This window comes from Gadus chalcogrammus, chromosome 21, assembly GCF_026213295.1.
Source record: "Gadus chalcogrammus isolate NIFS_2021 chromosome 21, NIFS_Gcha_1.0, whole genome shotgun sequence".
NCBI classification, from domain to species: domain Eukaryota; kingdom Metazoa; phylum Chordata; class Actinopteri; order Gadiformes; family Gadidae; genus Gadus; species Gadus chalcogrammus.
Window position 1 is genome coordinate 18,722,610 of NC_079432.1, and position 22,952 is coordinate 18,745,561.

General features: G+C 42.6%; 2 protein-coding genes across 2 annotated transcripts in view; one reads left to right on the top strand and one right to left on the bottom strand.

Annotated features, from left to right (window-relative positions):
- On the top strand, positions 1-21,672 carry fbxo25 (F-box protein 25). The gene is made up of 10 exons (XM_056580912.1): positions 1-144; positions 561-707; positions 11,623-11,726; positions 12,089-12,138; positions 13,145-13,237; positions 15,848-15,941; positions 16,308-16,492; positions 17,032-17,214; positions 17,540-17,683; positions 19,085-21,672. Exons 2-10 carry the CDS (start codon positions 598-600, stop codon positions 19,172-19,174), a joined length of 1,053 nt encoding a protein of 350 aa, XP_056436887.1. The 5' UTR covers positions 1-144; positions 561-597; the 3' UTR covers positions 19,175-21,672.
- Positions 20,042-22,952, bottom strand: part of si:ch211-225h24.2 (uncharacterized protein LOC564539 homolog) — a 12,178-nt gene continuing 9,267 nt past the window's right edge. Inside the window, exon 4 of the mRNA XM_056580914.1 lies at positions 20,042-22,754. Within this exon, the coding sequence (XP_056436889.1) occupies positions 22,319-22,754 (436 nt within the window). The 3' untranslated portion in view covers positions 20,042-22,318. The remainder of the gene's footprint in view (positions 22,755-22,952) is intronic.

Genomic DNA, 22,952 nt, shown 5'->3' on the forward strand with positions numbered 1-22,952 from the left:
CCAATGATAGAGGAGCAGTAGGCGGTTCCACATTCCACCCATCAGTCCGTGTTAGTGTGGCTTTCAGTGTTTACTTCCGTCAATATTTCCTCGGAAAAGAGAAATGATCGATTAACGACGCAAAGGTCAGCCCGCCAACTCAAGGTATGTTTTAAACCTAGGGTATTCCATAATTTACCTCATCATATTTAACATAATCTCATTGGTTAGATGATTTATATCAAAATAAATGTCAATGCAGTTGAGAAATGTATAAATGCATTATATTGCCATAGGTTTTGTCCTCTCTAAACGATGTAGGCTTCTGTACAAATATGTAGAGAAATAAAATTGTTCGTCTCCAAAGTGGCAAACTTTAGACGAACAATGCACCGATATGTGTCAATACATGTACACCCGAGTGTGTATCCATATCTACACAACATCATCTACACAACATCCAGGCGTTGCAACAATAGATCAAATCATTGATAGTTTATACAGCTGCGATTAAAAATCCAGCATGTCACTTTTAGATAAGGCTAAAACCCATTGGTTCATTGTTCCTCCATCCTCCTCAGGTTCTCCTTCCACCATCCCAAGCCCTCCCTCCAGAAGATGCCTTTCCTAGGTCAGGACTGGAGGTCGCCCGGGTGGTGCTGGAGGAAGGCGGAGGGCGGCTGGCAGAGGACTGTGGCGTTTGGAGACCACCCCAACGAGATCGACGTGTAAGAACAGATCCTCCCTTCTCTGACACAATTTATTTTCAATCTTGAACTAGTTCTTTTTTACCCATGCCCTATTATTTTCCAAAGATTCTTTGTAGAATGCTTAATGCATGTTTTTAGTGGATTGTGGTGGCCACCACAGAATAATACATGTTTCTTGTAGTAAACACACGAGGTGTCATTGTTACTGTAATTAATACATTTTCTTGCTAATAGTATTGCTTTTATTTAACTAGGTTGTTATCCCAAGAAATGCATAAGCTGTCTTATTGCAGAAGTGGATAGATTGAACTCTATTGAATGGCGACTGATATTGTTGATCACAGACGTGTTGCCTGTGGGGTATTCCACGAACGGAGGTTTAACAAACACTGAGTTAACGCTGAACTCTAGGTTGATTGACCCTGTGTCGACTAACCCAGAGTTTTCGGTTCCACGGCACACAGGTTATGCATTAGTTCAATCAACTCGTGGTTGGTTAACACAGGGTTGTGCGCGTCCACGCCAAACCTAAAAAGACGTGATGTATGGATCATGGAAACCCTGATCGAAATGGCGAAACGGGCCGCTTATTTCAATGAAATGGAACTCCAGGTTCTCCTGGAGAGCTATGACGAGGAGAAGGACATTATCGCAAGAAAAGGGAACGCTAAAGCCTCTGCAACCCGGAGAACCAAAGCCTGGCAGTGGATCGCTGACCGCGCAAATGCGTTAGTTACATGTCAAAAGCATGATCCTTAATATTTGAGCCATGAATCTATAAATATCCCAGTTAAGAATTCTTAACGTTCCTACAACATAACCCTTTTCTTCTAAAAAAATATGTACTCCGATGGCTTCCAAGCGGTTAGTGGATCAAGTATAAAAATGAAAGGAAAAAATCATACAAACTTCTAAGCTTTTCCCACCATCGTATTGGTATAAATTTAAATAAGCCATTTTTTTTAAGCCAATCGTGAAAAGGCCGAGAGTCGGCAGACTGGATCTGGCCCTCAAATTGTCTTGACCCCGGTGGAGGAGCTGTTAATAAACATAAATTCAGGGCGCCCTGGCATGGAGGGGCTACCCGTAGGTACCTCCTCAGATAGTCAGGGACCATGTGAGGGTATCCCACTGGTCGAATGTAGGTTTTTGTGTTTTGTTGTGTATTTTAGATTTTGTTTGCCTTCGAAGTAATACATGCATACTGTGTGCGTGCCACAGCGCATATGTACCAAATGTTGTTTTTTTTGGTAACTGGGTCGAACCCAAACGCTAATGAGAGTTATTTTTAAGAGGCATGGAGAGAAATGCTATGCTTACAGCTAAGACAAGGGTTAAGTAATAAGTATTGGAATAAGATTTAATGGTCTGTCACATGCGAGATAGCAGAGTAAAATAAACTCTTCAGTGTATCAAATAATAAATGCATTGATATTGTTTTGTATATAGCGTATATGCTAAAGCATACATATAAAGGCAATGCAGGCTGTTATCTTTGATAACATGGGTATCAATTAGGCCTATTGTTGTTGCCTATTTTGGCCTGTTTCTATTTCATTAATAGCTCAGAAATCTGCACCTCCCTTGGAGTTTGAATTGCAATTCAATTCCATCGACAGGTAGAGATTAAACTGTCTAATATAGCTTTCTAATGGCACCTCACAAAGATAAGCGAACACAGCACACAGTGTGTTGAGCTGTTGTGATGACTCTCGCAGCTTTAAGGTTCTAGTGGAAAGGGGAAGCTTCTGTACCAGCCCCTGATGGCTGCTCCAGGTACACAGGGACGCTATAGTCAATTAACTGTTCCTTATCGTGCCACATTGCCCTGTCATCACCACTCCATCTTCTGCATAAAGAGACGCACAATGCCAATGGTGTGTAACGTCATCTACGTGTGACATCATGATTGGGCTACAGTCCAAACAGCTTCCCGGTCGGAGCAGCGGGATCAAGAGAAAGAGGCTTCACATGGCAGGAGCTTCTCTCCAGAACCCACTGGTGATGGTTAATAGTGTGTACTCTCTGGTACAATAGGAAGCACAGATATTTACTGCAGCTCTTTCGAAATGAGCTGCTCCGTATCAAAGTTGTCGTTAGGTTTCAGTGATTAAAGCAACAAGTGATAGGTTTATTTCTAATCATGGCTAATGATGATCAGTTTTCCCACCAATGGCTTAAAAAAGAATGGAGAACAGGAATATTACATAGATATTGTTACTGATGGTCAGGTGGCACGATGAGGATCAGTATGTTAACCGTGGACCACAGAGTACTCTTCCTGCTTGTATTTTTTTATGAAGCCTAGTTAACTGAAATCTAGTCAATGTCATCTATACCAGCATTATTTCAAAGTGGCAATCTCAAAGATCACATTTCAATATTGTTCTTAAAATTGTGTATCTGCTATCCTCTCAAGGCTAAGCCCACATTAAATCTTATGCCATTGCATTCCGAACGTTCAACGACACATTCTCTTTTTGAGTTTGGGTTTCTTTCTCCCTCACTCTTTCCTTCTCTCTCTTTCCTGCTCTCTATTTTCTCTCCCCTTTATCTCTCTTTGGTTGTCATGTTTTTTAGGGATGCACCGAAATGAAAATTCTTGGCCGAAAGCCGAAACCGAATACCGAATGTTGCTTTTGCTGTTCTTCATTCAGTTTGCTTTAATTTTTCACCATTGCATAAATCAAACAATTAAATGTCCTTTATTAACTTTTTTGTCTTGCTTTTCAATAAAATATCAATTACAAATTTGATACAAAATATTTATTTAATACTGAACGTTTTCTAACATTCCAGTAGACCTTATAGCAAGAATTTAAGAACAATGTGCCTTTAAATAAATGAGTAAAACAATATATATATATATATATATATATATATATATATTGTAATGGCTAAAACTTGTCATTTGTTTTACCACTTCTTGTGAGTTCCGGTGTTTGCTTTGTTGAACGCGTGAAAATAGAGTCCATGAGACGTGGCTATAATGAACTTGACTTTGTTTATTTCTAACATCAGATGTAAATTAAAGCATTGAAGTTTTGTCTTTGTTTCTTTGTTTGTTGGTTCAGCTCAGTTGTGTTTCCTCGCCACGGTCCCGTCAGGTTCAGGACAGGTTCACGTCATGTTCACGTTCTGCTCACGGTCAATAATGGTATTCGCAGGCCGGAACTCTCCACTCTCCTTGGCCTGGCACACCTTTATGCTATAGTCAACTAGTGCCTGACCTATAGGGGGCACACACTCAGAAACAAATTACAATTTCCTAATTTGGGACAATTCAATACAAATAAGATCACTAATAATAATTTTGTCACACAAACTAAAATATCAAACTGAATACTCGAAAAAGGTCTCAAATGGCTCCTACACACCGGCCCCTAATAGTGTGCATGGGCAACTATTACAAAACTCAAATCATAAAGGAGCCTAAATTCATTGTAGTAGGTACTTGAGTAGGTACTACTTATCTCTGGCCGATGACTTTGTGCTCATCTTTTCTGCTCCTTCCAGAAGCGGACAGAGCTTGGTTATTGGCCTCTCAAACACGCCAGTCTTTGTAATAATTTTCACTGTCCTCACCAAACCTCTGGAATCTGGTTTGACTTCTATTATTCTTCCAAGGTTCCAAGACCCACGAGGGGCTGAACTGTCCACTACCATCACAATTCAAGTACCACACGACAGCTCTTTTTAACTTATTCCAACTTGAAAAGTATTCTCGTCTGAAAAAGTAGTCGGATTATTCTGCGTCTTAATCACAGTACTTTACACTGCTGTGCATCTCTTGACCTCAAGGTCATCGTGTGAGAGTGGCATGGCTTCTAATGGGTTCTGTGGCCACCCATCTTCTGATTTCCACAGGAACTCTGGTCCGTGGATCCACTTTCTGCATTTGATGAATGTGTCTGCACTCATTCCTCTAGATGCTAAATCAGCTGTATTCAGCTTTGTTCCAATGAATTTCCACTGTGTGACATCAGTGTTCTCTCTAATGACAGAGATTCTATTGGCTATGAATGTGCGGAATCTTGTGTGTTCATTTGCAATGTACTTTAACACTGTCTGACTGTCTGTCCAGAATGTTGAGCTGTTGAGTGTGATGTCTAGTTCTTTTCTGAGCATTTTGTCTACTCCAACAGCCAAGACAGCCGCCACAAGCTCCAGGCGTGGTATTGTCGTCTGCTTCAAAGGTGCTACTCTGGCCTTGCCAATCATGAAAGCTACAGTCACAGTGTGTTTTCCCTCTGTCAGTCTTATATAGCTTACTGTTCCATATGCGAAGTCACTAGCATCTGAGAAGTGATGGAGTTCAGCCTGTGTTGTCCTTCCGATTCCATCTGGTTTCACAGAGGGAGCCACTCTGAAGTGTTCCAATTCGTCAAGACCGGTCAGCCATTTCCTCCACTTCTCTGATGCAGCCTGTGGTACTTCCTGGTCCCAGCTGCACTTGTTTCTGCAAAGATCCTGAAGAAGCAACTTAGCAGGTAGAGTTAGAGGAGACAGGAAACCAAGCGGGTCATAGATAGAACTGACCATTGACAGAATGTTTCTTCTGGTGTGCGTCTTATCTTTCACAGAGATGTTAAACTTGAACGTGTCACTTTCTACACACCATAACAACCCTAGGGCTCTTTCTGTAGGGAGTTTGTCCCTGTCCAAATCAAGTTCTTTCATTTCAGTCGCTCGGTCTTCTTTGGGGATATGAGACAGTACAGTGCGACTGTTACTCAACCATTTGGTTAGATGGAATCCTCCCTTGTGGCAAACACAGGTAAGGTCTCTCACCAGGTCGACGGCTTCATTTTCTGTTTCAAGAGACTTGCCGTCTTCTCCTTCAAGTTCAGCTTGTGGCACCACCTCAGCATGTCCATTGCTGATCACATCCTCCATAAACTCTGTGTACTCATTTCTGAATGTTTCATTTCTTTTGAACTTCCTTTTCAGGCCTATTAGGCGCTGCTCTGCAACCTGATAGTTGTTGGGCATGACAGGTCTTTCTTTCCGGAAAGGTAAGTCTAGGCTGTAATGTCCATCTTTGATCGTGATTGACTGCTCTGCAATTTTGATAAATCATTTATCCTCTATTGACATTTCTTTGTCATCTAATTTCTCATTGAAGTCATGATTGTACTGTTGTACAATCAAATCTTCCAGCTTTGCAACTGATGTTCTGTTGACAGTAACTTTCTGATGCCCACTGCTGTCTGTCACGACACTGTCATCTAGAGGACCATTAACAACCCATCCCAATAGGGTCTTCACAGCATATGGCCCATTTTCACGACTATTTATTATTTCCCATGGTTCAATTGCTTTGGGAGCATTGTTGCCAATCAACAGCTCCACTTCAGCCTTGATTTTCGGGATCTGGATCTCACTCAAGTAAGGCCACCTAGCTAGCTCTTCTGTCTTTAGAATGCTGTCGGTGTCTACAGGCATACTCTTTTGTGTGTACACCTCAGGGAGTGCAATAAAGTTGTTTTCGTTCAATGCACTAACCTCTATTCCATTTGCCATGTAGGTAATCACAGATTGTTCTTGGTTCATTGTCCTTAAGAGGATGTTGGTCCTTTGTCCTCTGATGTTCAGCTTGTTCAGGAGATTTTCTGTGCAAAAAGTAGCAGAGCTGCCAGGATCTAGAAAGGCATAGGTGTTAATAATCGTACTACCTCTTGTGCTTTTTACTTGAACAGGTACAATGGACAAAGTGCAATTCTGTACATTACCGGCCCCAGTATGTTCATCAGCTTTGACAGACACCTGCAGGCTCTTCAGTGTGGTCTCTTTGATATGCAAGGCACTTGGATGCTGCTTGTTGCAGATGGTGCACTGGAGACGTTTCCCACAGTCCTTGCTGATGTGTCCAGCCTTTGCCAGACATCCAAAGCAGACTCCATTCTGCATTACAAATTCAATTTTCTCTTCATATGGTCTTGAATCAAACTGAACACATGTCATGAGCTCATGCTTACCATTGCAGAAGAGACATGCTTTATCTGGCACCATGTTTTGGTTTGCTCTTGGTTGGTCTCGTGTCATGGTTTCCTCTGACGTCCGCTGAATCGGCTTCACGTCAACTTGTGTAGCAAAACTACCTTTAGGATGTGGCTTCACTGGGGTCTGGATATGACCCTGCTGGAGCTAGGCTCCTGAATGTCACCAAAAACTGGATCTGAGACAATGGAAGCTTGTTTTTCAATGAAGGATACCAGGTCAGCCATTCTCACTCTGATATCGCATTGTTGTATTTCGCAAGCCTTTGAGCGCCATCTTTCTCTTAACTTATATGGTAATATGAAAATGATTTTTCTCATGTTAGAAATTGTGTCTAACTCCTCCATGTACTGAAGTTGTTCCATGGCATTGCAGCAACTTCTCAAAAACAATGCAAAGTCCTGCAAAGCTCTTGGTTCCTCCAATTTGACCACTGGCCATGCAAGGGCCTTTTCAATGTAGGCACACGAGATTCTGTAGGCATTTCCAAAATGCTCTTTAAGCAATTGCCTCGCTTTTATATAGCCTCTATTTGCATCCATGAATTGACAACTTTTGACAAGCTGCTGAGCTTGTCCTTTTGTATACTGGATGAGAAATTGTAGTCTGTCTTGGTTGTTGTCTGTTCTGCTTTCAATGATGTGTTCAAAGGAATGAATAAAGGAATTGTACTGTAAAATATTACCATCAAAAACTGCAAGATCTCCTTTTGGCAAAGTATGTAACAATTGTTGTTTCACTAGGAGACTTGTCAACTGATTTTGCTTTTCCAGAATTTTGGTAAGATTGTCAGGTACCTGTCCTCCCTGTGGAACTGAAAAGCTCTCTAAAGACATATTCTGGAGAGCGTGGCTCTGGTCATGCACTGGTCTAGCAGTACTGAAAGACGGTGTAAGAGATGGCATTCTAGGTATTCTAGGTGTTCTAGGTATTCTAGGTGTTCTGGCTGTTGTGGTCAAAACAGGGAATTGCACATGAACCCCATCTTTAGGCCTTGTATCTCTTACAGTCTGATCAGCAATTGGCTCAGAAATCTTTTCAATATTTTCCTCATAATACGAATTCATTGCATTAAATTCTGTATGGTTTAATGCATCGAATGTTGTATCAACAGCTTGTGCTTCAGCATTTCTGAGATATTGGCTGTAGTTGCAGACAATTCAGCTTGTAAGTCATGAACCTCCATTCTCTTTCTGCTGAGCTCCTTTCTCTTTCTCATTTCATCTTCCTCCTTTCTCAGTTCATCTTGCTCATCCTCTAACGCATGCTTTTTCTGTAAAGCTGCAGCCTTAACGAGTAGTGCTTCTCTGTCTGCCTCTGCATGGATGCGCACAGATGTCGTGGATGAAACAGAGCTAGTGCTTCTCAAGGACAGCCTATCTTCCTCAGTAGGCCCGACACTGATATCAGGATTACTTTCCAATCCAGTATAGGAAACGGTAACTTCATGCAAACGATTTTCAATTGAATCTATCCACCTCGTGACGTTGGCTAAAAAGGTGGTTATCGGCTCAAGCCTCGGTGCATACCAGGACTTAGTATCCTTTTCAGGCCTATTAGGCGCTGCTCTGCAACCTGATAGTTGTTGGGCATGACAGGTCTTTCTTTCCGGAAAGGTAAGTCTAGGCTGTAATGTCCATCTTTGATCGTGATTGACTGCTCTGCAATTTTGATAAATCATTTATCCTCTATTGACATTTCTTTGTCATCTAATTTCTTTAACATTTCTTGGTATGAATCCTGAAGAGATTTGTATTCCTCTAACATGTTATTAAACATAACCATATTACTTTTCACTTCATTAAAACTTGTTTCGTCATTCATCAAAGTATTTACAATGTTCATTCGTCTCGTCAAATGAGACAATTTGCCCGACCTCGATGAACGCAATCTGGCTGCTTCATTGAGGTTTTCTTCAGGTAGGCCCAAACTGGCCTCCTTCACGGGATCCCTCATCTTATATCAATACAATTTTCATTTGTTCTCACAAAAAATGTTCTTCAACTTCATCAAACCCAGAATTTCAACAAAAAGCCTTTCTATCGTGCTCTGTATGCGTAAATTGCGTTTGTCCATGCACGATATGGCTTCAATTCCCTGACGTTAAGTCAAACTATAAACATCGGGTTTCTAACCAAAATTACTTGTGTTTCTTGGGTTCAAAATGTGCACAAAAAAGGTTTCAAAAGTATAGTCCATCCATAGTACATTGCATTCAAATGGGAAGCGTACATACCTCTGATCAAGTTAATTGATTGGTTTGTTTGTTGCGCATGGCGCGCTGCTGCTTCTCAGTGAAAAGTTCGTAGTAATCCAAGGGTTGGCTTGTTCCAAGGGTAATCCAATTATATCCAGTAATGATCCATCAAAAGGTCCAAAGTTGCGTCATTATTGACTATTGTAATGGCTAAAACTTGTCATTTGTTTTACCACTTCTTGTGAGTTCCGGTGTTTGCTTTGTTGAACGCGTGAAAATAGAGTCCATGAGACGTGGCTATAATGAACTTGAGTTTGTTTATTTCTAACATCAGATGTAAATTAAAGCATTGAAGTTTTGTCTTTGTTTCTTTGTTTGTTGGTTCAGCTCAGTTGTGTTTCCTCGCCACGGTCCCGTCAGGTTCAGGACAGGTGCACGTCATGTTCACGTTCTGCTCACGGTCAATAATGGTATTCGCAGGCCGGAACTGTCCACTCTCCTTGGCCTGGCACACCTTTATGCTATAGTCAACTAGTGCCTGACCTATAGGGGGCACACACTCAGAAACAAATTACAATTTCCTAATTTGGGACAATTCAATACAAATAAGATCACTAATAATAATTTTGTCACACAAACTAAAATATCAAACTGAATACTCGAAAAAGGTCTCAAATGGCTCCTACATATATATATCTTTTTTTTTTTATCAAAAATTAAGATGTTCAGTGTATTTTTTCAGCCTTTTTACCTCTTCGGCCGAAACCTATTCGGTGCATCCCTAATGTTTTTATTTGTGTGTCTGTGTGTGTGTAAACATGCGACTGCTAATGTGTGACATGGATAAAGACAGAGGGATTACAGTGGTTCTCATTCATCCCATCCATGTTACTGTACTAGGCCCAATCTGACCCGCAAAGCCAGCCTGGCTGGTCCAACCCAACCCCCAGTCCTCCAATCTGAATGTGGTGTATCAGTGAACTAGGCTGGATTATAGATATAATACATTTCAGACATAAATAGCATTTCTCTTTGTGCTAAACCACAAACTTGCACATAACCTAAAATAACTATTTATGATTATGTGATCATTCAGTGAACCTCTCCTTTTGGCCACATTTATTTCATTTAAACCTTTTGGGCCTCTGGCGGCCATGTTGTTTTGTCAATAGACTGTCCCTTGAGCAGTCAGAACCTTCGTCCCCAAAAGTCCCAAAATTGGTCCCGCTGAAATCAAACATCCCTTCTAGGAACAATGTCAGTTTTAGTCACAAGCCACGGCCATTTTGATGCCTTACCCTGATTGTCTTATTCTGTCTTACTCAGAATTTTGTCATAACAACTTTAGTATTGGACAAAAGGTCATAGGAGTCCATCTTGATCCCCATTTAAGTCTATCCACGTTTTTAAGCCACACACATTTCCATGCTGATGGACTCCTGGGGGCTTTATTGCAGTGTACAGACTTCCCTTCTTGTAAGAAGGAAGATATTAACCCACAGATGGTACTGACCAAAGGATATTAACTAAGTAAAACTACTAGGATCCTTGTGGTCTTTATGTATTTCACAAAATAATGACAGAATATTGATCCAGACTGAGGGCATAGGTTTCTGAGGCAAAGTGGTTTACCATGAGGAGAACCTTGGACACAAAGGCTTCATGACGATAGGTCAAAGTGGTCAGGTTTGCTATAGTGCCACCATTGGGACAGTGTACATTTCTTTTTTTGGTAATCTTTAGTCACCCAAGTTTCTTAGAAAGCGACCGGTTTTGGCGGAATAGGTATTTCTGGCGGAATCATCATACAAACACAAACAAACACAACAGGGGACCTCACATACTGTGCTTGGCCCCTTAATAGGCAATAATATGGATTGCATGCGTAATAGGTCATTGATATTTCTGTCCATTGTGTAGATGGGTTGGTTGGAGTGATCAGTCAGGTGCTCAATGAGACATGGGAGTCCCATTAAGACGAAACGGTCAGGCCCCCTTTGATCTCTCCATCAACGCTCGTTAGTGAATGCCTCTGAATGCAGTAGCCCCTCCTGATGCGACCCTCACTGACTTCAATCTCCCTTTCGGACTAAACCCATAGATGCAAACAGGCAGCATCCAGGTCTTTTCCTCTTGCATTATTGAAAGTGTTTGTGAATACATTACATTGCATTTTATTGAGTTTGATTTTATTTAATATGGTACTGTAGCGTTGCTCTGGGTGGGACGTCCATCTAACGGAGGGGTTGTATCCAACACAAGACGTTGGCAAATTGTAACAAAGCATAACCCTACCATATTGTCGTAACACAGCTCAGATGTTTAATATGTAACACTGACATCAAGCTTTTGTGATTTGTACTGCAGTTCAAATTCTGAATATTGGAGAGTTGTGTCGTTCCCCCCTTCCTCCCAGACAACCAGCTAACGTGGGCGACAAGGTGGGGTCACTTAACCGACGTGGGTTCGATGCCACTACAACCAGTTGCATTTGGGTGTCTGCTCCATCTACGTGAAAATAAAACAAACTGTTTGAGGAACTAGACACCCGACACAATTCACCACTTCATGAGAAATTCTGAACAATAAGCTCTAAATATATGTCTAGTCGAGCAGTTATGTCTAGAGGCCTGGTTTGAAAACTCTTGGTAATTATGGGTTGTCTCCCCTGGCCCAGAGTCACTTTCATTGCAACAAACTATTATGTAATTGTGTCTCCCAATGGTGTGGAAATAGACTCTGTGATGTGAGCGGGGAGAACCTGTTTGTGGGAGCAGTGAGTGAGCCAGCCAATCAGAAGACGCTGAAGGAAATCTGCAACCACAACACCAAATCCCAATGTGAGTGAAGGCGTAACGAGAAACGGATGTGTCCACACGTCTGCGCTTTGAGTCATTTGTACAAACATGTGTTGCAGATTGTTCAAAACCGTGATTGGTATGGTAGGTAAAGTCAGAGGGTTACGTACTCGAGCACGATTTCAAGCTACTCATAGTTGACTTGAGTAATTCTATACTGTTTGGTTTTTACTGGACCCTTTTCTGTATGTATTTATAGGATGTACTATGGAACTATACAGGGTAATGTTCATGTTTCGCTATTTTATCTTTCAGTATAGGATAATATCAGCCTAAAGGAAAGCCTAAGAGTTGTTGTGTACTCCGAATGTGAGGGTGAATCTGTGTGTGACTTCTGTGTCCAGGTGACTTCAGCGACAAGTGGATCTACGTGCAGAAGGAGAGCACCAAAGAGGTGAGTGTCAGAGACTCAACGTGTGTATTTGCTTTGGTTGAGATCCATTGCACATGCCGTCATTTGTGTGTGTGTGTGAATGCGTTCGATGGAAGGCGTGTATTGGTTTAAATCGAGGTAGGTAAATCAGGCCTTTAAATGTTAATAATGCTGCATTGTATATTATTCTACTGAGAAATATTCTGTATTGGTGGATATTTAACAATTAATTGTTTAGTATATACTAAACATGAACACTCCAAAACTAAACAAGATAAGACTTTTTGCCAGGATTTATTTGTTTTTAAACACTTGCAAAGTGGGACATTTTGCGATGAAAACAATATCCCTAGTTTGAGATCTCAATCATGGGTTATGCCCAATATCCCGAGATAGTGAACCAATCAAAATTCCCCATCTTAGGAGGTTCACGTGTAGCATATACTTAAAACACATATTTTACAGGGTTTTCCCGCTGCTCTACTTGCTTCGTTTTGGTGCCACCACATAAGTTAAATAATGTGTTAAATTAGGCATTTGATAATAAATTAGCTCCTCCTCTTGAGTGATGCACCCTATTCATCCAATCAACTTTATCCAAAGTCAGACCCACCCAGTTCATGGTTGATCTCGACAGATGTTCATTCACAATGTTGCCTAGGCTATATGGGGTTTCAATCCATGTTCAATTATGTAAACAACTGTAGGCTAACCATCCTTTTTGATTAGATCACCACCTTTCTTATCACCTTGATCCACACACTTTCTGAGAACTAAAGGGAGAAAAAATCATAATGCCGTTATCATAATGCCCATTCAACAGATTATTTAATCTGTTAAATAGTCGTCAAAACACTTTATAATACGGCGTAAAATACTTTGTTTTACGCCGTTTTAGAGTTCTGGAAAAACAACTTATTTTAACTTCTAACGTCTTCAATGAGTCTGAGCTGGGCCCTTTTGGCCTCCACGGCCTGGTGTTGGAGTGCATCGGTGCGTGTGGACGTTGACACCTCTGTCCCCACAGCGCCACGGCTACTGCACACTGGGAGAGGCCTTCAATCACCTGGACTTCTCCAGCGCCATCCAAGACCTGAGGAGATTCAACTATGTAGCCAAAGTAAGCAAAAAAGTGAATCCTCCTATCTGTAGATGTCTGGTATTGTACGTGCTGTACGTTGTGACATCGTCACCTCGGAACCATGGAGCATTGGGATTGGTCATTGGGTAGATAGTGGGGCTTTTTTTGGTCATTGTTCATTCATTAAAGGGGACATATTATGAAAACAACACTTTTCCTGGGATTTGGGGTGTTGTTGTGGGTACATGGTGCTCCCACACGCATACAAACTTTGAAAAAAGTCTGTACATGATTTTTTCAGTGAGATACGCATTTCTGGAAGCAGCCCGCCTCCAGCTACCAAACGAGCGAGTCAGTTTCGGTGCCCCCTCCTACGTAGGAAGGGGGTACATTTGAATATTACCTCCCACTTCCCCACTCCCCTCCAATCAGAGCATCGCTAAGATTTTGTGGACCAGCGGACGAGCAGCTCCGGCGGGGGGAACTCGGGGCTAGCCCTGCAGCTAAGCTCCGGGAGTACAATGCCTTTCTCTGTCGCCGAGCTTACCCCGCCGGAGCTGCCGCCGAAGCTTCGGTGGAAGTCGGGAGGAGGAGACATGGAGTAGAAAGGGATTGTACTCTCGGAGCTGAGCTGCCGGACTGCCGCTGAGCTACCCCAGCCGGAGCTGCTCGTCCGCCCGAGCTGCTAGTCCACTGGAGCTGCCACCAATTCGGCGCCAGTTCAGCTCCCGGAGTACACCGCCGGAGCTGCCGGACTGCGGCCGGATGGCTTCGACGGCGGACAGACTGTAGTCCGGCAGCTTCGGCGCGGGGAGCTCGGAGGCAGTCCGGCAGCTCAGCTCCCGGAGTACAATCCCTTTCTTCTCCATGTCGCGGTTCATGGACTTCAGAGAGTCAATGTCAAAGTTCCTTCCCCCCAATTCATCTCAACCATGGCCGAGATATCCCCCACTACGAGTCTTTACTTGTGGAAGTACCAGAGACGTCAGACACAGTCTTTATTATTCATAATATCATCCGAGGCGCACATAGCTTTTTGCCGTGATATTAGATATATTATATAATACCCGTATGTAATATTATTATGTTATATTATATTATGTAGATAAGGAGCTCCAGGAAACGGTAACAATCCCTTCTCCTCCATGCTGTGGTTCAGTCTGACAGCTCATTGGTCAATGGGCAGCAGCTCATTTGCATCAACGCTACAGACACCAGAAACAGCGCATTCTGAAGGGACTGAAACGGAGGGGAATAGCGGTAGACAATATCTTTTTTCCTAAAAGCTATTTCCAGCAAACAGCTTCAAAAACATGTTTTCTGGAACTCAAATACTATGTTTACTTGTTGGGAAAACACATATGTCTCCTTTTAAAAGTCCTTTAAAATGTGTATCATTCGAAGCAACTTGCGTTGAGGTTGCAGATTGCAACCAACTGAATACACCCCCTAACCTCCCTCTTTCCAACCACTACGGTGTCCTGTACTAGCCTGTAATGTGTAAGGGGTCCTGCACTGGCCTGCATTGTGTAAGGGGTCCTGTACTGGCCTGTACTGTGTGTATTGTTGGTTGGTACTTTCAAATTATGTCATCGTTATCAAATGACGTCAAGTGACGAGGTTCCTTGATAGATCTGTGAATGTATTTAGTCTGTTAATGTATATTATAGGTCATCGCTTACAAGTTAAGGTCCTTTTGACATTGAACACAACATTGTTTAATACAATTCAATTAATAAAATACTTACCCTGGAAATACACTGCCATTGATTTGAATCGCACCAAGGGGATTTGTTGTATGGCTTTAGCCTGCGAATACATCCATTCAACCAATCCCCATGGGGTATCTGTGTAATGGTCAACATGGACACTGTACAAGTTGTAGGACGTAGCGGAGGTAATAGCCTATTTACGTTTCTCAACAGAACATAGTGCATCTATCGTAGTAAAAATCATTCTTACACATTTAATGATCACGGCCTGGTATGTGTATTGATCATACATCTGCATAACAGTCTGCGCTAAAAGCCAATGGTTACTTGAACATAGGTTATGTTCTGTAAGGGTCAAGCTTTGTGAGAGAGGGTGAAGTGTCTCCGACACACATCAACATGCGCCCCAGTGTGTTTTTTGATGTGCGGAGCTCCGTCTGGCCAGCGGTTGATGTTGATGGTCCCAGAGAGGGTTAAGGTGCTAGGAGGACCCTTGTAGTATAACACCAAGTTGTGAGGCGCATTTCTTCTAAAACAATCTGATAACACTCCTAAAGAACGATGGTATTAAAACATGATCACAAACGGGTCGTAGCCATTGGGACCACACGCCCCCTCCTTCCTACAACTTTTGCCCAACTTTTTTTATTGAATTCAAAGCAGTCCCCTCTGGAGCCGTCCGTTCTGTAGGGAAAAATAACCAAGTATTCACTAACCTAGGTTAAGGTTCCGTCATGTTGATTCAGGATTTTTCAGTATTACAACTCTCTTGAGTCCTCTCAATATGGCGGAGTATCGCCAACCCAAAAATCTGAGGATGCATTCTGATGAACAAGCCCTATGAAGTAGTTGTTTATGGCTTCGGCATAACATTAACTTATCTATTTTTGTCAAAGAGTTTCTCTGTGGATTGATTAGTGTGGCTTTCTGACTACAGCTTTTCCAGCTCATCGCAAAGTCCCAGCTGACCTCTCTGAGTGGTGGTGCCCAGAAAAACTACTTCAACATACTGGATAAGATCGTATGCAAGGGTAAGTGAGTGAGGGAATGAGTGAGTGAGTGACGCAGAATTATTTGTTTGGTAATGCTTCCCAAGCTGCTCTTCCCTTCTCTTGTAATTTATCATAGGCCTCTGTTTTCTCTGAATTCTGAAAGTGGGACAGTGGCCAGCAGGCATCAGTGTTGAAACATTTGAGGCCTTTCAAACCATTGAATTATACGCTGCTCTCTCAGGGCATGCTCTATGCAGCAGGTGGCGTTTGTTTCAACCCTATCCAAAACAGCGATGGCGGGACCTCTGCTTGTAACCGCGCTGCCGCTACAGTTAGATCCAGAGGCCGCCGTGTTTTGTTACTCATTCTTGCGTGTCTTTTGTGTTTGTTGTGCGACGGTGACAGTCCTGGAGGAGCACTACAACCCCCGGCTGATCAAGGAGCTGCTGCAGGACCTGAGCTGCACCGTGCACGCCCTCACCAAGGGGGTGGGCAAGTGCGTGCTGGTTGGCAGCATCAACGTCTGGCTCCTCAGGCTGGACACCATCCACCACTGGCAGCTGCAGCTCCACAACCTAGACATCCCCAAGGTATTGCCTAGCTGGGGCAAAGATCTAGAGGGTCTTTGGGGACTGCCACTTTTTTGCTTTGGATCTGAAAATCAACCTTAACCTCATCAACATTAGGCCCCTCAAGTGGTTAGTAGTAGTTTGCTTATGGGTACAAATGGTTAGGTCTTGTTATCGTACAAAATATGTACCATTAAATATACAGCTTATAAATTGGCAATCTCTCAGGGCCTCGTATGCAAATGTGCAACCCAAGTGTCAGGAAACACTGTGCATGGGTCTGTGCCTGTTTGAAGGAATGCTGAACTTTTTCGGTTGTTGAACTATTCCTTCTCCTCCAGTGCTTGAATGGCCATGACTTTTAGTTACAAATCCATGCTTCTGTAGTCCAGCATACATAAGACATCAGAAACATTAAACTAGAGGGTGAAAGTGGAGAATGTCAACCTGGTGGGAGGTCATGGCTTGACTTTGTGTTGCATGTGAATTAACGGATTGTCTGAATGGGCTCCTGCCCACAGCTCAATCTAATCCCGTTTATGTGATCCTCATCCATGCAGAAAATGTCCAATGGCACCAAGTTCTGCGACCTGCCACTGGACACACACAACACCATCCTCTACAAGTTCTCCGACGCCTCCGACATCATCAACCTGGGACAGGCCATTCCAACTCTGCACATGCTCAGTGAGAACCAAAATCTGTGGAGGAAGCTTTGCCTCTTTCACTTCTCAGAGAGACAGGTGAGAGGAAACCGTCAGATGACCAGATGTCAGGAAGTCCATTCTACAAAGAACTCCATTTCGTGAAGCATGTCTAACGTTACTTAAAGTTAACACAATGAAATGAAGATTGACTATAAGAAGCTTATTTCCAGTCAGTCAAAAATACAAATAGTATCGAAGAAGAGTTATCGACAAGTGGCTTGTCACACTGCCCGGCTAGATATTTAATCAACTCAAATAAATCTTCTGTTCTAATAAAAAGCAAAAGACTGAAATTAATACTTTTACAGACCACTAGATGGCATATGCCCTCTTCCTCCACTGGCCCTCTCTCTGTCCACAGTTCTCCATGAATATGGTGCTGACTGAGAGTGGCAGTGTGGACTGGAAGGGCCTCTACTTCAGCCTGCAGAGGCACAACCCCCAGAGGGAGCACTACGGAGACACACTGCACTTCTGCCGGCACTGTAGCATCCTCTTCTGGAAGGTACTAGCACCTCCCAGTACGGACCCCATGTGTTACTGTAGCCGGTGGCGGTGACAGCAGATCTACATTTACAGTTCATACTTTAAAAAACATCCAAATAGTTTTTGATGTACGGTTTGAAGGCCTCATTGAGTTTCTGTTATAGCCGTATATGACACCATTTTGTGTTTTATTGGATTTAAATATTCTCCTGTTGTGGTCATTCTAACACCTGAATGCAATTAACTTACATTTGAAACATTCACTTGATGCTTTATCCAAAGCGCCTACAATAATTAGCCTACGTTTGTCAACACAAAGGGAAACAACAATACCTGTGTTCCCCTCCAGGCCTATGCTATCACTGGTTTATAGAAACACAGTGGGCCTATGTGTTGGTTATCTTTGTTAACCAAGACATTGAGGTATCACAGCAGTCAGTGCAGCGTCTATGAATATATGTATATTCATAGACAGACCAATAACCAGTGCTATGGTCCTACCAGGACATCTCTGTGATCTGCTCATTGGAAAGCCCCATAATACGGCCTCTTTAATATTTTTTTGAGTGGCGCTAAAGTGATATGGAAGCTTTAGTTGGATTTACTTTTATTCCATAATATAGATAAACCACACACAAAACATTGATATTCAGTTCCTACAATGCACACATCCTAAGGTCTACATGTGAACACATATTTTTTTTTAAAAGCACTTATTTTGAGAGCCTCTACCCCAATTTCGTTGCACTTTGTGCAATGACAATAAAGGGACAAATGCCACGTATCAGTGCTTATTGCCTATGGTTGCTAATAGCACTGTGCAAAGAAAGCTAATCCCTGATCAAGAGCTCTGGGGTAATCTGTGAACCCGTTCCATAACATGACATGAGGACATGTTTATTTTGACATGGTTATACTCTCCAATCTTTACCACAAGATGATCATCCTCCAAATGATCTTGTTATATTGCACTCCTAAATCCTGGAGGTACAATGGGTGGTGTAAACCCATTTCCTTTCAATGACCGAAATTGTCACTGTTCTTGTTCCCTTGGAATCCTCGCCTGCCTGATTCCCTGCGTTCTAATTGTGGGACTCTCTGCAACCTCCCTGCCTTTCCTAACTCCTTCCCACCTCCTCCTTCTCCTCCTCCTCCTGCTCCTCCTCTTTCCCCTCCTGCTGCTCTTCCCTGGGGTTGTTCTTCAAGGTATTGCCTGTCCTATCGCACCTGTCTTCATGTGTTCAGGATGTCCCCTCATTTCACAATCTGCCATTCCTGCTGTATTTCTTCATTACTTCTCGATGTGCTTTGAGTGTGTTGTCCTTGTAGCTGTGTCCTTGTGGATGTGGTCTGGTGAGAGCCCAGTGTCTGCAGACGGTCCCCGCAGTGTGGTACGTGACGTGGGGTCTGTGTGTTCCAGGACTGCGGCCACCCGTGCACCGCCGCGGACCCGGAGCGCGCCCTGGTGCCCATCTCCCCGCAGCATTTCATCGACCTCTTCAAGTTCTAAGGCCCTGTGCTCCGCTCTGAGGGCCCCGTCTACCTTCTGGGGGCCCCCGGAGGTGTGTATGTGTGATGTCTCAATACAAAGTGCTTCAGCTGGAACGAGGACACTGTTTGAGGTCATCTTTCTGTCCACTCAATGCTTTTGTTGAGTGGAAAAATGTTTAATCGTTTATATTTGCGATTTTTACACAATAATTTATGAATTAATCTTTCATTAATTCATTAATCAAAATTTTCTGAAGGAAATAATTGCATGCCCTATGCAGTTATAAGTCTCTGTTTACCTCCATTTCTTGTGTGCATTCCTGTTACAAACATTCACGTGACATACACTAAAAAGACAAAAATTCTAATTGATGTGTATGTTTATGCTTGCAAAACAACTTTTAATGATGCAAGCTTTTTGCAGAGATCTCGAGGTAAAATTGTATTTATGGAAATTAATTCATTCTCTTTTTTCGACTTTTGTAATATCTTTTTATCATCCACTACACGTGTTGGTACTTACCAGTTCACATTGTTAATGGGTGGTAGCTCTATTATATAGTAATACATATTTATACATGTGTGTTGTTTGTTGTTCTGGGGCTGGTCCTGTTGCTGCTGTAATCAAGGAGACGATTGAATTGAGAAAATGTAAAGAAGAGAGAATACATCTGGGTATCAATGGTTTCCAGTTAGATTCAGACTTCTCAGCCCTGTGTGTTACCCCTTTTCTGTTTTAATGGAACACTGAATTGAATGAACATTGCAAAGGTTTATCTCAGCTGATACACTGGGTGGAGTAGTTCACCCCTCAGTGGCCTTTTCTTACTTTAAACTTCCTGAAATGTGGCTACTGTAACCTTTATTAAACTGTTGTTCTTCAACAAAGATTCTTAAACAAGTGTCCCCATTATCTCCTGGTCTGAACCGCTGGGCATGAGGTCCAGCCCCTGTCTGCTCCTCTATGTCATGAATCTAACACTGGATAAAAGTGTCTGTTAAATGACTCAATAGTAATTGTTTGTGATGAAAGCTTAGCATAATGGTAATTGTTTGGGCCAAAATGTACTTGCAACCCCCTCAGAGTTGGCAGGTTCTGTAAGCACAATTCAGAGCGAAAGCTGTGGAGAAAACTCTAATCACAGATCACGCAAAGATGGCCCTTTCTTTTTTATTTCAGATACAGTAACGTATGATAGTGGAGCGTCTGTGAACACTTTTGCCAAACAGATTGATCCAATCATGTTGATTCAAAGCAGAATAAGAAGATGAAGCAGAGGATGAAAGGCACATTTCAAAATAGATTGTGTTTACTATCATCTTTTCAAATCAACAATTTACCTAAATCATCATGTTACATTGGATGAGTTATAAAATAGTGATGCATATAGAACTATGATTCTTCAATATCTTACACATACACAACACTGGGATACGCTCACTATGTTGCAGTCAATCACATTTGCCGTTTCTATATAGAGCCAAATGAAAAGAAGATACTGAGATTAGTCAATAAAACAAATCAGCCATCATCATTTGATGTGTAGCTATGCAGTAGGCACAATCAGCTTTACAGCTTGTATGACCAATCTTGGTCTCAATCCAGAATCAGTCAACTTATTGTTGATTGATATTGGAGTAGTTAAATAGCATTCAGCAATCGGCTGAGATCTTCAGATGATTCGGAGTACAACCAGCAACTAACATGGATAACCTTAAATCAACCTCACAGCCACTCTATGAACCCTGACCCCTTATATCGGTAGATAGAAACTCACATAGGCCTGTTCATAATATAGTGTCAACAACAATTGTACATTTGCATAAAGCAGAAAAAAAAGCCCCAGAGCATAGAAGACGTTAGATTTAACATTCTTTGATAGTAGACTTGAATTGCATAGAAAATACTGTTTTAATATAAATTGTACAGTAGCATCAGCTTTAAATATTCAATATAAAATAAATCCTATCCAGCAGTGATTCCTAACCAGGGGTACGGGTTTGTATTCCAGGGGGAATGCGGGAAGACTTTAAAAATGCCAATATAATAATATTAAAAAGTATAAGTATAAATGCCACATGGGATTCGGTTTTTCGTGTAAAAAACCTAGTGTTAACGTTGGAAAGTGGTTTGCAACACTAAAATGATGGTTAATATTCCAAGGTTTAACATGAAGCCCATTCTGCAATCATTCGTTGCAATATATTTAAATTCCTTGCGCCGATCCTCCTATCAGTCTGTTGCTACCTAAACCACATCCAGAGAAAGCTGTCTTCACATATAATTTCACATATTAGGGCTCACTTCAGACAGACCTGACTTTATATATATTTAGGGGTAAACTATTTGAAGTAAGTTGGGAGCCACTGCTGTGTAGTATTAAAGGTGTTCCCTATACCATCACAGTTTAATCTGTACAGTAAAGTTAGACTTTTACACAGTTTCCTTCCTCTAGATCAGGGGTCTCAAATTCGCGGCCCGGGGGCCAATTGAGGCACGCGGGATGATATTTTGTGGCCCCCTACTTGACATCAAAGTATAGTGTTAGTGCGGCCTGCGCGTTGTTGTCAAACGCACATTTTTGCAGAGTCGCTTGCCAAGCTTTTTTATCACTTGTGATAGGGGGAACAGATCTCCCTGTTTTGCCGGGACAGTCCCAATTTGGAGTTGCGTGTCCTGAGTCCTGACAAAAGCCAAAGGACGCTAAAATGTCCCGGTTTCCACAAACCGCTATGAAATGTCCCCTGTTGTCAGCGATTACATAGCCAACGTGGTCTAATTATAGCCCGATCATTAACTTAGATTGAGTCAGTTGTGCTACTTTTTTTTGTGGAATACTTGATGTGGCCCAGCCTGACCCAGACTCTACCTCCAGTGGCCCCCAAGTAAGTTGAGTTTGAGACCCCTGCTCTAGAAAGAGTTTAAATTGGCATAAACGTCTACTGCAATTTGTAACATTGCTTGCCTTACTTCAGCGTGATTGTCCGCACCCAGGTGGGCTGTTCAGTCTTAATGATCCTTTGTTTGTGTCAGAGGACAACTCGACAGCGCAATGCCAGCACTGCTCTGAGTCAAACGGTTGTTTGTTGTGAATTTTAAGCCTTTTGGTTAGGGGAGCGGGGATTTGATGGGTCAGAGGATGGGAGTCAGCTGTGTCTCTTTCTATTTGAAGCCCTTCCATGAGTTCTCCGACACGATCCCCCGACTCCTCCTGATGCCGGCCAGCTTCACCTTGGCCAGGGCCGTCCACCTGGCGGCAGAGGTCTCTGTGGAGTCGGACAGGTTGGCGTAGCGGGACGAGTCCTCCTCCAGACCCAGGCCCCTCCAGGAATGCAGGCCCAACGGGAGCTCCAGGGAACGGGGTAAAGACACAGGAGTGTCCCTGGTCTTGCTCACGGCCTCCTGGACCACGTCCTCGATGGGTTTGTCGTTTCCGTCACTGAGCTGAGGTGGCTCCCAGCCCTCCATCTTTTCCAGCTTCTTGGTGGGCGTGACCTGCCGCATCGTCATGGTGATGCTCTCCCAGAAGCAGGAGTTTTTCTCTGGCTTCTTCCCCTTCTCTGTCTCCTTCTCATCCTCCTTCATTATCTTGTGAGACCTTGGAAAACATACATACATACTAAGCACCCTCTTTAAAAAAAATACAATTTAAAACATTGACAATCTAAAAACAACAGTAACTACTAAGCTGACCACTAGAGGGAAGTATCGGTCAATAGATGGTGGTGGAACCCAGTAACAATCTCTTATAACTAAGGTTGTTACAGGAAATAAGCAAGACAACATAACATCTTTA

Bases quoted from the DNA above. Each gene is read 5' to 3' on its own strand.
- fbxo25 (XM_056580912.1), top strand. From the start codon at position 598: ATGCCTTTCCTAGGTCAGGACTGGAGGTCGCCCGGGTGGTGCTGGAGG. The intron at 11,727-12,088 runs GTGAGTGAAGGC...TTCTGTGTCCAG, and splicing joins CCACAACACCAAATCCCAAT to GTGACTTCAGCGACAAGTGG. The intron at 13,238-15,847 runs GTAAGCAAAAAA...TTCTGACTACAG, and splicing joins GATTCAACTATGTAGCCAAA to CTTTTCCAGCTCATCGCAAA.